Below are 14,175 nucleotides of genomic sequence, written 5' to 3'. Positions count from 1 at the left end.
CCGGCCAAGGGCTCATTTGATTTTTCACAGCCTGAGAGGGTGCAGGGGGCTGAGTATGAGACGGGAGGGCAGAGGACTTCTAGGGGCATCTTGAACCAGCTATATTTCCTCTCTGGGTCACATTTTCTTCACCTTTCTACTAGTGGCCAATCCAAGGCCCGGAGAAGTGGGCACACTTGCCCGGGGCCACACTGCAGAGCTCAAACTGGCTGGTGAAGACTGGGGAAGACAGAGCAGCTTCTCTCCATGCACTTGCCCCTGTCCAGAGGAGTGTGGGCACCTCTCCTCTTGACTAGGAAGGGCAGGGACACTCAAGACAAGGGGCTGTTCCACTTTTCTCAATACCCCTAGTCCTGGGTCCAGGCAAGGAGCACGGTGCATGCTCAGTAAGACCTACCGAATACATGACCCTATTTTCCAGAATTTGCAGTTCTCAGCCCAAAGTGCCAGCTATTTGGTGTCTGATCCCCTCCCTCAACCCAGAGAAAAATATCTTAGGCCTCCCCTCTCCTCTGGTTAATTGCAGCACCTAATAGAGCTAGGCTGCAGAGTCACACTTGGCCAGCAGGGGTTGCTAGACACACTGCAGCCTGCCAGGTCTACTGGGTGAATTAATGCCACAAGTTACCAATTCTGCAAGCTCGGGAGTCTGCAAATCAGATTTCCTGGGAATGAGGGAGACCCACATTTCCATGACGCAGCCTCTTTGTGCCTTGCTGCTGATCACTGCCTAACACAATATACTTTCAGACACAAGGAGGGCACGTGGGCAGGGGACGGGTGACTGGACCGATCCCCGTGGCTCTGTGAAGTTATAAGGTACTCAGGGACCCTCTGGGGAGTCACAGGGATTTTCTGAATTCTGGATCTTTGTGGGATGCTTTCCCTGTGAGCAGATGTTACCACCTCACATGTGGCAAGAGGCCAAGACAGGTTCAGGTGGACCTGGATTTTAAGCAAAAGAGCCAACCAGATAGGAATGAGCAGACCCTGTGTGCAGACGACCTTGCTGTGCCATGTGCTAGCAGGACAAAGCACACTCCATGGTCCTGAGCCACTGTCTGGAAATCTCAGACACAGATTTAGAGATTTTTGTCTAAGTTCTGAGCAACAACACACTTTGAGAGCTTAGGCACAATTCTTTCAGGATAATGATAACCAGTGTGAACACAAAGCTTTACCATTCACACCCAGAGTGAATAGGATCTCACAGTCATCCCAAGTTTGAAGCAGGAGGTATTATCCCCATTTTAGAGATGAGAAAACTGAGGCTGTCAAAGGTGGATCCCAGAGCCCAAAGCAGAGCTGCACGCTCCAAATCCTTGTCTCCTTCCACCCCCCGTTGCCTGCCTCAGACACGCAGGGCTGCCCCCTGGGACAGGTGCAGGAGCTTTGTGGCAACCGTCGCTGCCATCACGGGGTGGCTCTCGCCTTCTTTGCGTCTTGCAGCCTGAGGGAGAGTAAGGTGTAGTGACAAGGGGACTGGGCTTTGGGTTCAGACAGAGCTGACTTCTCTTTCTGGTCCAGCTATTTACTAGCTGTGAGGCTCTGGGCAAATGGCTTGACTTCTCTGTGCCTCAATTTCCCCTGTCTGTAAAGCAGGGGAAGTAATAGACAAATAAAGTGGGGTTGTGGTAGGATTTAAAGAGAGAAATTTTGTAAAGCACTTAGCACACAGTAGACCTTCAGTGCATGGGGATCACATGAAAGGCAGTGTGGGCTCCTGAAACAGCCCTGGGTGTTTCTAACTTGTAATCCCCAGTTGAAACAGCAACCTCCAAATGACAAGATGGTTTGGCAGGAATATCACGGAAGTAATAAAACAGGAAGAACCACCCGATGAATACCACTCTGCCAGGAACAGCCACAGAGAGTTTGTTCACTTCTTTAATTTTTAAAAATGAGTAAGCTGACAATCGTGTGCCCTTTGAATACCCAATAAAAACGTTCATTATGCAAAACAGTACAACCTTGTTCATTTTTTAATAATACTGTAAATATTTCAGAAAGGATGTATTGTTTCTAATGAATATCAAAAAAGTCACTGCAATGACGTTTCGCCTGCCCCCGCATTTCCCTCCCCGCCCCCCAAAGTTACCCAAATACTAGTAGGAAATTACAAAAAGCAAAGAACAAAAACCCTCCCTCCGCCCTGCACCATGAGTCCCGTGAAGTAAGTGAAGTGTTAAGTGCCACAAGTACAATGCGGCTTGTCCCCAGCTAGGCCGGGGGGCTGTGCACTGGTGACAGTGGTTGGTGGAGAACCGGTAGCAGCAGCAGTGGGGAGACCCCCTCCCCGACCTGTTGGGAGAAAAGCAGACGACGATGGACACAGGCGGGGGCTCAGCCAGAGCCCCGGTCTTCCTGCATCCATTTCCTGGCTCCACCGGAGCAGACAGCTCATCCCGACTCGCCTGGGAGGCGCTTGGCATCCCTCTTAGCAAACGCGGGCTTCAGATGGGGGCTGGCCGGGGCAGAGAAGCTGGGCGTTTGGGCCAATCAAACACGCAGGTTTATTACAGGAAACTAAATCCTCTGTTTGGAGGGAACTCGCATTTCCACCGAATAAGATAGGGAACATAAAGGAAAAGGATAAAGAATGCACCTTCCCTGTCCCCAAATAACTCCGGATCCAAGGCAGAGGCTTGCCGTCAAATCCAATTAAAGAAGAGAGGGGTCAGCCAGGGAGGCCTGGCGCGGCACCAGCCACCTCCCCACACCCTAGGGCTGTACCGAGGGACGGGTGGGAGCCCCCATCTCCCCATCAGTGAGGCTGAGGCTTCTCAGCTCCCTGGCCAGGGAGGCAGGTGCGTTGGCTCCGGGAAAAAGGTAGGGAAGAAGCCTTGTGAAAATTCCAGGGTTCTGCTGGTGACAGGAAGGGATGGGGAGGGACTGGAGGTCACAAGATGGCAGGAGAGGGAGGAGGGCAGGGACGACAGCGAGAGGGACCAAACGAGGCAGGAGGACAAAGAAGGGGCTGGAGGAGGAAACCAGGCTCCAGGCCCGACCACAGCTCCCTCCCTGGAGGCTGCTGGAAGGTCCTACAATGCAGATCCCGGTGGGGGCCGTGGCAGGACAGACAGCCGCAAGCAGAATAGAGGCTGCTGCCCGGGCCCGAGAACCAGCGCACAGGCAACTCCAGCCAGCCCTTCTGAGGACAGAGAGGCAGAGCAGAGGGTGTGAGCAGACGGCCAGGAGGAGCCCTGACACAGGGCCGAGGACCTGGCTGGTCTCGAGGATGGGAATGCTCATGGATGAAATCAAACCACAAAGTTTCCATGACAAACTTGACTTTAAATAAGGGGGTGAGGGGCAAGGGACTGCCCACCTGGAAGTCTTCAGAAGAACCCGAGCTCAACAGCGGGTCTGCAAGCCAAGGAGGCACGCAGAGCACCCCCAAGAGATGAAGCCAGGTGGGCAGAACCTCAGAGGTCACCTGATCCAGCCCGCCCCACTAGGGACACGCGAGAGGGGAGGTAAGTGCCCCAGATCACCCGGTGGGACCAGGGAAGAGGAGGGCCTGCCACCCAGGAGTCCTGAGTCTGCTGGGACTTCTTCTCTGACACAGCCTTGCTGTCTGCAAACCCACCTCTAGGAAGCTAGGGAGGGGCTGAAGGGGAAGCATGGCAGCGCGGAGGAAGGGCAGCTGCGCGGTCAGGGACAAAGGTGGGACACGAACTGGTGGGTTCAAAGGCTGACAGAGGGGGACAGGCATCGCTCCCGCCCACCTGCCCCACAGCCCGAGTATAAAAGTCTGGCCCTATGATACAACTTCCTAACCCCTAGAAAATGCTGGTTAAAAGCGTCCTAGCACGAGAGGATGATACTAGTCCCTGTACAGGATTATCTCTTCATATTGTTACTCACATGGCAACTGGGGGGCGAGGAGGGGATGTGACTTGAAACCAGAGTGGGTGCGGCCACCTTAAAATTAACTTGTTAATGAATCCTGTGCAAAACGAGCAAGCCTCTACCATTAGGTGAAGTACGTGGTTCAGGTATTCATTTGTACACAGGGCGGGGACGGCGGAGACAGGGCGGGCGAGGAGCGGAAGAGGCATCAAGGTGGCAGGGGCGCTCAGAAGTGCGTCTCCTTCTCTGTGATAGCTGCAATGGTCCCATCACCCTTGAGTTTGGCGTCACAGTCATTAACCATCACCGTCCGTGGGCCTGCCCCAAGCTTGCCCCGCGTGCTCAGATCGGCGCTGGGGGTCGTCAACTTCTGGAATTTCTACACGGTTGGAGAGGAAAAGAGCTGTCTGAGAGCGGCTGCCAGGGTCCTGGGCCTGCCTCGGCACCTCCCAACGGCACGGTGGACACCTCGGGGCAGTGAAGCCCCCAGCCCCAGCCCTGCCACTCAGAGCTCTGTCCTGGACGATGCGTGGACCTCCGGGTCTCCGTTTCCCACCCCCACCCCCGGACATGGGGACAATCACTGGGTGAGGAGTAAGGAGACAGTGAGCGGAAGTGCCCACGCTGTACCTGGCCCGCTGCAGGTGGCCGGGACGTGAGAGCTGTACCCGTGGAGACAGAGAAGCTGCTTAGCCTCCCTACATGTGGGGCAAGTCACCTAACATCTCTGGGCTGTTTTCCCATCTGTGAAATGGGATAGGAGTACCTGCCCGAAGGGCTGCTGTGAGGATGAGCTACGGCACCTCCAGAGCCGTTCCTATAATGATCGCTGGATAAACAGGTACGTTTCCCACAAAAGGCTGTCATCACGCTCCCCCATCCAGGGGAACAGGCGGTGTGTGTCTAAAGACGGAAACGTTATCCCTAAGGCCACAGCCTCACGCCGCCTGGCAGAGTGGCCGGCTCTGGGCTGGGCGCAGACAGGGTGGCCATCGTCTACTCTACCGATGAGGGAGTGGAGGCCACGGGCAGACCCTGGACGCACGCTCCTGCCCCACCGACCCAGCCTCGGGTCCCACACCTCAGCCTCATGTGTACCTCCAGAAGACATCAGGCCAGGATTTGGGAGGCCTTTCCTGGGCATAAACCTTCTCCCCAGGAAGGCTGGGAAGACTTTGGGGTGGCTGGTTTCTTATGATCAAGGTTCTGTTTTCTCTTTCAGATCATGCCGTGCCTGAGAGAAGCTGGACCTATCCTGCCCGGACGGGATTAACAGGCAGCTCCCGCACCCCCGCCCACCCCTCGGCAATGCCGAGCACCTCCTGGGTGCCAGGTATGGTGTTAGGCTCTTGACACAGGACAGGCGCTGGGAGCACGGGCTCTGGAACCAGACACCTGGGCTTGACTCCCAGTCCCACCACTTAACTGGGGCAAGAACTTAACCCTCTGTGTCTCGTTCCCTCATCTGTCCAAGGGGGTCACAGCGGCACCTGCCTCTAGCGTTGTCATGAGGTGGCCTCAGATTTGTTGACCCATCCACAGCTCTTAGCACAGACTACCCACCCTCACAGCAGTTCTCTGACCCCATTTTTCCTTCCAGAACCTTCCCATCAGCGGGCAGAACCTTCTGGAAATGGAAGGAGGGGAACTAACTGGCAGGGGCCTGCCATGGCCAAGGGGTTAGGGCTCCAGGGCTGCTCTCCTCTGGACACGTCTGGTCCCAAACCAGAATTAACAACTGCCCTTGACCTACATTCCCTGCAGGAGCGGAGGACCCTGACTTGCTTGAGGGCACGAGCAGGCTGGAGAAAGGGACCTTCCCTCTCAGCCTGCCCCTCCTGGCTGCATGGTGGCTTTTCTGGAGCTCAGGCCCCTGGGTGGGCAGGAGAGCTGGCTCTTGCCTGTGCGTGTCTGCACCCAGGCCGCATGCTTGTGAGACGCAGGTCAGCCCCGAGAGCCCTGGGGTGCTGCGTTGGGGCAGGAAGGAGGCGGGGGCAGGGGGCACAGGGTACCTGCTGCATCACTCAGAGGCTGTGTGCCCTTGGGTAACCTGCTTCCCTTCTCTGTGCTCAGCTTCCTCACCTGTGACGTGGGGACAGGAAGCTCCTCCGCCTCACAGGACTGCTGTGAGGAGTCAGTGGCCTAGTGCTTGTAGACGGCTTAGAGCAGCGTCTGCCACACGGCAGACAGTTTGCAAAATGGGTGAGAAGCTGACTCAGACCTTCTGATCTGCCAGCGGGTGGGAAAGGAGAGTGAGGAGAGAGTGGGTGGGGGGGTGTGACGGGTTGGGGTCCAAATTCACTCTGCTACCAAGAGACCACATACTGCAGGATTCCACTGGCAGGAAACGCCCGTAAGAGGCACACACACAGAGACAGATTGGTGCGTGTCTGGGCTTGGGAACAGGGCTTACTGGGAATGGGCACCAGGGATCTTAAAAATAAATAAATAAAATAAATAAATACATACATACAAATATTTGCAAACTGATTTATGGTGATGACTGCACTACACAGAAAGTTACTAAAAAAAACCCCACTGAATTGTATACCTGAAATGGGTGAATTTTATGATACAATATAGAAAACATACCTCAATAAGATTGTTAAAAAATTTTGGTTTGCTAATTTTTGGCTGTGTGATCCTAGGCGAATGACTTAATTTCTCTGAGGACTAGAGGAGATGCAGCACAGAGAGAGCTTGGCATAGCGACGACACAGGATAGATGTTCCACAAATGTCAGACCCTCTCCCTGTGCCCTGGGAATGGGGTCCTTAATGAACAGAATCAACAGAGCAGTAAGAGCTAACACTTGGTCTCTCTCTCTCTCCCAGGTCCTGGTCTAAGCGCTTTCCCTCTGCATACTCACTGAGTCCTCAAACAACCTCTGTAAGTGAGGGACTGCTGTTGACCCATTCTACAGATGAGGAAACTGAGGCTGAGCTCAGGGAAAATGTCTCAACCCCAAGGCTTCAGCACAGCAGTACGGACGAATACCCGCCAGGGAGGAGTTGGCCAGGCTTCCCTGGGAGACACGTAGGGACACGTTCTCATCACACCCATTGCCCAGATGAGGAAGCGGGGACCCAGACGTGCCCATGGCTGTGCCCACACTCACCAGTCCTCCCAGCACTGCCAGCCCTGCCCTGAGCCATATGCTCCACCTCTGAGCTGCCCTTCCTGACCCCTCCTCCCAGGCTGCTCACCTCCGGCAGTGTCCCTTCCGTCTTCCACACCTTGATGAAGACCCAGAGCGGGATGCAGAGCATGGAGGACAGGGCCATGAGCCAGCCAATGCCATAGCCCCAGGCGGGGTAGGTGTAGATGTTGTTGTACTTGAGGGGCTTGTACTTGACCAGGAAGAAGATGAAGATGCCCTGCGGGGAGACGGGGAAAGGTCCCTGGGGCGGCCCTCAGCCTGCGTGCGGGCAGCCAGCAGGGGAGACAGTCAACCCCGTGTGGCGGCCTCGGAGAGGTGACGCCCTGCTGGGTCCACAGCGAGAAACACGGGGAACTAACCCCCACAGATCCCAGGAGACCCTCCGCGACCCCCAGGAGCCTCACCCCCCGCCTCTGCCCAGTCAGGAATTATTATTTTTTCCTAGCTACTTCTCAGGGCTGGTTTCAAAGCTGCCTTTCAGAACTAAGATGGTTTGTGAAGATGCTCTGAGATACTTCCAGTGCCAAGAACTGGGTGAAGAGCAGGGGGTTTTGTCTTTTTAGTTAAACGTCCTCTCACAAAGGCCTCTCCCGGTCTGACGTGAGGGGCAGAGCGTGGGCCCCTTCACCCTCACACTGCTGCTTCACTGTGAACAGCAGAGCCAAATGCCTTTCACAGGACCCTCGGCCCCCACAGAGGCAGGTCCCAGCCGCCTCTATACATGTGCAGGCATAGAACCTGAGGTCCCAAGAAGGGAGGTGATTTGCTCACAATCACACAGCAAGCTGGTTGCAGGGCTGGGGTCCCAGTGAGGCCCCCTGGCCAAGCCCAGAGACTGTCCCCACAATGCCGGCTTTGAAAAGTGTCAGGTGCCTCGGACCTTCTGAGGGCACAGAGGGTCCCCAGGGGGACATCACCTCCTCAGTCTCGGCCTCAGCCAGGTCTGGGCTCTGGGGTGCAGAAGTACGTGGGTAGGTGGGTGGGTGGGTGGGTGGGATGCAGGCGGCTCCCGGCAGGGCCCTTACCGCACAGATCCCGGGGGTCACGACTTTCCAGCACCATTGGATGAGTGACAACGGCCGGTAGCCAATCATGTCTTCGATGTTATCATAGAAGCGGTTGCTTCCTGTCCAGAATAAAGAAGATGGGCATACACACCCCAGAAGATTTCTGTACAAGACTCAGAGGGAAGGCTATGAGTGTCTGGTTTCCCCAGCCCAAGACACATTGCGGCAGGAACCCTATTTACCGCTTAAAAACTACCAAGGTGTTACATATGTGAGGTGTCAGGATAAACTGCGGTAGAAGGGACTCTGGTTCAATATTGGGAAGACCCCTTCTGACCCTGGGCAGTGAGGTCCAGGAAACGGGCAGGAGTTTCTGGGGGAAAGGAGGAAGGTGGTCCCTTTGAGGCAGGGCCAGGGGCTGGCTGACCTGCACGGGGGCGGGGGTCAGGGCTCTGAAGGTGAGGGCCGGACGGGTGGCCTGTGGGGTGTCTATTCCCGAACCACACTTGGGAGTGTGCATCATCATCGAGACCAGCAACCCTCACGCACTCACACGGTTTGGGGAACCAGAAGGCATGCGCTGACTGAGGGCTGGGCACTGGGCCGCCTGCTTTGCCTACACTACCTCCTGCTCGGAGACACTACTCCATTTTGCAGGTGGGAAAACTGAGCATCAGGGGCAGAAGGACAGAATCAAGGTCACAGTGTCCGAGCCTGGAACCCCTCCCTCTGCTGCAGGGATATAAAAGCAGGAGGGTCTCCCGACAAGTGGGAAAGGACAAGAAGTCCCTGAGGGGAGGACGGAGAGGTTGATGCAGATGGAGATCAGCCACAGGGAACCCAGGCCCAGCCGGGTCCCGGGTGTGCATGTGCTGGGCACCATGGCGGCCTCTGGGGTGCGCGAGGGCTCAGCCTCTACTCACCGTACACCCAGCCGATGCAGATGCATTCAAAGATGGCCACAAAGAGAAGGCACATCCCACTGGCGGCGTAGGAGTCAAAGAGCTGGAAGATGTACATGCCACCCTGGGAAGTGAGAGGACAGAAATATGGACAGAGGGACAGACAGCTGGAGAGCAGGGTCAGCCAGCTGGCCTTGGGAAGGGCTCTCCGCCCTGCGGCTACCACTAGCCGGGGCTCACTTCCACCAGGACAGACTGGTCTCCCCAGGGTCCTGGAACACTGCGCCCACCACACCTGGGCGCCCCCTAAGACCACCCTCTGGTGGGTCGCTGAGATTGCGATGGTTTGTCTTGTCCCTGCTCCCCAAACGTCAGAGACAACACAGAAGACCAGAGACTGGAGGTTGGGAAGGCTCAGCACCTCTCTCCAGGTGGCTGTGACAGCCTCCCCACTGGCCTCCCTGCCTCCAGCCTCCCTCTCCTACCCTTCCACACACCAGCTTTCACAGGGACCTTTCCAACCTGCAAATCCAACCATGTCACCCTACAGTTTACAATTACCCCTTGGCTTCCTTCAGCCTGCCAGCCAGGGCTGCCCTCCTCACTGGGCCTCAGCTCCCCTTCCCACAGTCCCCCTCAACATGCTCCCTCCTGGACACACCAAGGGACTGTCTCACTGCTGTGCCTTTGCACATGCTATTCCCTTTCACTGGGTAAGTTCCTTCAAAGCTCATCTCAAATGTCACCTCCTCCAAGCAGCCCTCCCTGACAGCCTCGTTCTTTCTTTGGGCCTCCATAGCACATTTTAAGGATTCATAGTTTAAAAAAAAAAGTGTTCTGCCATCAGCTACTCTGTTAGCTCTGAGCTCCTGCTGGGAAGGCCCCCGCACTGTCCTCTGTGTGTCTCCCACCCTCAGCGCAGGGCCCGGCTTGCAGTATGTCCCCGTAAGTGCAAATTGAATCATATGAAGTGAGTGCCCCGTTGGGGAGGGACTCTGAATGGCTTGTCCACAGCTGTGTCCCTGTTTCTGGCCAAAGACTCGGCACACAGTAGGTGCGCAATCGTTGTGGGATGCAGGAACAAAGTGGGCCAGCTCTGTGCTATGCAAATCTCTGATGATTAAGTTCAGTGGAAGGCCAGGGAGGTGCAAGCTTGGCTGGCCAAGGTGCTCTGGAAGGATCTCCGGGAGGCAGGGGAGGTGTCTGGGTGGGCAGAGGAGGGGAGGCCAGATGCAGGTGTGGGAAGGGTTGGGATCCGTAAAGAAAATCCTACAACACAATGAGAGTCCTTAGCGGGACAATCAAAAGCAGCAGAAATAAAAGTACAAAAGGGAGGGAGGGTCGGGTTGGGGGAGGTGTTCCAAATGCCAGGAAAGGAGGGGGGTTAAGAGGCCAGGACGAAGCCTGGACAGCCTCCTTATGTGTCTGCCACCGGGACCTCTTGGGACTAAGCTTCTTTGTGTTCCCCAAGTCCCCGGGCCTCCTTCTGTCATGTGAAAGACCACACACCCTGGGACTATTTGTTTCCTCATTCATCTCTTCAACTAGACCAGGGGCAACATCTCAGTGCTGAGTCCAAGTGGTCCTAGTGTATGACAGCAGGGAGTGGTGGGGACTGTGGCTAACTGGAGAGCATAGGCCCCACGTGGCCACACAACTCCAGTCGACTGCTGCTGGGGGACGTAGGCCTGGGCAGCCAGGTCTGCAGATTTTCTGGAAGATGCCCCAAATCCAAATTTTCTTGAGAAATCTTTCTCTTTAATTTTGGTAACCTCTTCGTCTTCTTAAAAGATCACAGTGAGGGGGAAACAACATGGATCGCTGGGCCGTATCTGGTCTGGGGCCTCCTGTCTGTGACAGATATGGCAGGTGCTCGGGTCTCTGAGCGTAAGGAGCTTTCTGAGTTAAACCCAGGACTGCCCTCCTAATTGCTCTCCCGAGGGTTTCCTTCCACAAACATCATACATTAAAATAACCCAGAAGGAAGCCTTAACGCAGTGCTCTCCACCTGCCAGCTCTGTGGTACCTGGTCCCAGGTCTCAGTCTAGCTGTTCCTGCACAGTGTGATCACAGGGCAGGTGCTACAGTTAGACTCAGTGCTCACGTGGGGGAACCCGAGGCCCGGGCCAGTGAGAATACGCACCACAGGTCACCCAGCTGCCCAGCCGTGGGGCTGAGGACTGAGCCCAAGTGTCCGGCTGCAGAGCCCGTGCCCTTCACCACCCATCACACTGCCTCAGTGGAAGATCAGGTATTTGCGGACTAGTTTTTCTCTAGAGCAGAGCTTTAAATGAGGGAGAAGATCCTGCCAGCAATTACTGAGGCCGACAGGGCCCATTTGGCAGTGTGACCTTCCTGGTGTGATCACTCAAGGACACGCTGGTCCTGGGCAGACACAGCGCTGGCTCCCTCATGGGCGAGGGGGGGGCGGCAGGTGCCCCGGGGCAGACCCGAGGCCTGGAGGACGGTGGGCTGGAAGGCTCTGTGAGCAGGGCACCCAGGGCCGGTGTCCAGGAGGGCGCTCTACCTGCCTGCTGCAAGCCGGGGACGCCAGCCAATGCCTTCTCTTCTTGTAGTGCCACCAGCCTTTTTAAGGCGTCAGGTTAACCCCCCAACTTGTGCGTGACAAAAGACTCTACTTTGCCTAATTAATCAGCACTTAATGAGGCCCTGCTCACTGCCTCCCTGGTTCTCCGTGTGGGGAGAGCAGAGGAGGAAATGGGAAGTTCTTCACCATTCATTTGCTCAAATGCTGATTATCACTCCCATTAATGTGACAATGACTAGGAGCAGTAATAACACCAGCCACCACGCCCCAGAGCGTACTCCATGCCAGGTCCCAAGGGTGCAGAGCAGGTCAAGGTCAGCTCCTGTTCTTGAGGACCTCGGGGCCTTGTGGGGGCAGCAGGTGAACAGACAGGTCATTGTAATGGCCAGAGGGAGGCTGAGCTGAGCTTAGAATGAAGTCCTGAGTGGGAAGGAAAGCAGAGGTGGCTTCCAGGAGGAGGTGGCATTTGAACTGAGAAGTGGAGGATGACAATCAACAGACCGACTTCAGTACCATATCAGCTGCTTTGACAGATTCTGAATTCCCTCATTTCTTTCCATGTTTCTTACAAAACCTCTTCTTGTCCCTAGACAACAGTTTTTAGGCTTTTTGGTGGGGGGTGGTTTGGCTTTTAAAATTAATTAATTTTCTGAGTGTGGATAAAAAGATATCTAATCACACCTTCCCAAGGTACTTAAGAAAGTATTTATTTGACAGGATGGCTGCAGGAGCGAAGAGAAACATGGCTTTATGAGACAGTCTTAATTTAGGGTCATGATGAGCCCCTCCTGACCCCAGGCAGAGACAAGAAGAGGGTACACATGAAGGGCTGGGGCGGGAACACACAGTGCCTGAACGTGCCCAATTCCTCATGCCTATTCTCAGTGATGCCCCAGAAAAGCCTCCTCTGAACTTGAGGCCGATAATAGTAAATAGTTGAGGGTTCCGTAGCTGACACTGTCCCCTTCACCCAGAAGTTACTAAAAGGGTGGCCCCGGCATCCGGACGTTCACGATGACCAGGTAAACCCAGCCTTTCCCTCTGGGAGTTTTATTCCTTCTGGCAGTGAAGTGGAGACCTTGAGCTGAGCACTAACACGTGCAGGTCACTGTGCTAAGGGCTTAATGAAAACGTCCATGGAGGCTCACAATAACCCATTACAAACGTAAGAACACGGAGTCCCCGAGAAGTGCTGGACCTGGAGCCAGGGTCACACAGCTAGTCAACGTCAGATCCGCTAACCCAAAGCCCAGGCGCTTAACCCTTGCGCTACCCTGTTCACATCACTTACCTGTATCCTCATCACTCACCTCCGTTAACATCACGAGGCCCAGAAAATAGGAGGTGACCGACAGGGCCAGGATGAGCAGCTCCCGCCGATAGCCCCTCCGGAAGACTTTGGGGTACATGTCCACCACAGCGGTCACCAGGCTTTCCACACACACAAACTGGACAGGGTAGAAATGATGGTGTGAAACCCAAGAGAAAGGCCGTTCTTACTGGCCCTGGCTCCAGGCAAGCAGAGCAGCCTTAAACCCTGGGCTTCCTTTCCACTGGGTCTCACCTTCATTCCCACACTTACCCTGATGGAGGACCCAAGAATAAAAATAATCCCGGCGTTTACAGAACTCCAGCGGGCCCATTTAACACATGAGGACCCTGAGGCTCAGAGACGGAAAGCGACCTGCCCAAAGTCTCTCAGCAAGGAAGTGGCAGGGTCAGGACTTGAAATGAGGTCTCCTGACTCTAGAATTCCTTATCCCCCCCAAGCTGCCTATCACGTGCCTATGTGCTGGGCCCTGTTCTGGGGTCAACGACTTAAATGAGACCCAGCCTCTGCCTGGGAAGCAAGATGGGAATCCCTGTAACTGTCCTGAGAGCTGAGGGCTCTGCTGCTGGCAGGCTCTGGTCTGTGGGTGGGACTTGACTTGCTTTGTCCTCCAGACCTGTGACATTTACCCTGCCCTTTGCTTCTGGTGGGCAAGTGACCCTCTGCTGGGGGGAGGGCAGTCAGGTGAGCTAACACCCAGCTCTTGCGTTTGGGCTGGGCAGGCTTCAACGGCAGAGCCTGAGCCACTAGGCATCTGTGTCCCGCCATGCTGAGACAGGGCTGGGTATGGGCTAAGTTACACTCCTACTCACCCGTCAACACCCAGCCCAAATATCCCAGCACACCCCTACCCCCCTGCCCGGGTTCTTCCAGCACTGTGGGCAGACCTCCTGCATGAGCCTTTTCTTCGCTGCTCCTCCTTGCCTCCTACTTGGGCGGAACAGATCTCCCCTCTCTTCCCTCTAGTCCATATCCCTCATCTCGTGGGGCCCGTGACTGCTGTTGACCTGTCTCCTAGCAAGAAGGTGAGACCCTGGAAGGCAGAGGCCACATCGTTTTCATCTATTTCCAGTGGCACAGAGGAGATGCTCAGAAAATGTTTAATAAATGAATAATAACAACAGTGGCAAACACATGGTGCTTGTCGTGTGCCAGGCTCAGTTCTAAGCAGTTAACATATTAATTTATTTAATCTCTAGGTGTTAGGTCCTATTATTACCCGTTTTGTAAATGAAGACACGGAAGCACAGGGGTGTAAGCAACTTTCCCTGAGATCAGAGGTATAACATATTAGGGCCAGAATCTGAACCAGGCAATCTTGTTCCAGAGGCTGGCTGTCACCTCTGTGGGGCACTCCCCCCACTTCCCTGGAGCCA

The 14,175-nt window shown here is 55.2% G+C and overlaps 1 protein-coding gene across 4 annotated transcripts in view; it reads right to left on the bottom strand.

Annotated features, from left to right (window-relative positions):
* Positions 1-1,874: 1,874 nt before the first annotated feature.
* SLC6A11 (solute carrier family 6 member 11) overlaps positions 1,875-14,175 on the bottom strand; it is a 120,394-nt gene continuing 108,093 nt past the window's right edge. Inside the window, exons 10-15 of one of the 4 annotated variants that reach the window (XM_067755458.1) lie at positions 12,780-12,917; positions 8,943-9,045; positions 8,038-8,138; positions 7,059-7,229; positions 4,619-4,755; positions 1,875-4,231 (exon numbers count right to left, since the gene is read on the bottom strand). In XM_067755458.1, the coding sequence (XP_067611559.1) occupies positions 4,216-4,231; positions 4,619-4,755; positions 7,059-7,229; positions 8,038-8,138; positions 8,943-9,045; positions 12,780-12,917 (666 nt within the window). In that variant the 3' untranslated portion in view covers positions 1,875-4,215. Of the gene's footprint in view, positions 4,232-4,618; positions 4,756-7,058; positions 7,271-8,037; positions 8,139-8,942; positions 9,046-12,779; positions 12,918-14,175 lie in introns of all 4 variants that reach the window. The other 3 variants (XR_010947170.1, XM_067755460.1, XM_067755457.1) reach the window with 3 other exon arrangements.

The sequence above is a fragment of the Pseudorca crassidens genome, chromosome 10 (assembly GCF_039906515.1).
Source record: "Pseudorca crassidens isolate mPseCra1 chromosome 10, mPseCra1.hap1, whole genome shotgun sequence".
Lineage (NCBI taxonomy): Eukaryota > Metazoa > Chordata > Mammalia > Artiodactyla > Delphinidae > Pseudorca > Pseudorca crassidens.
This window is presented reverse-complemented; position numbering and strand designations above follow the sequence as displayed.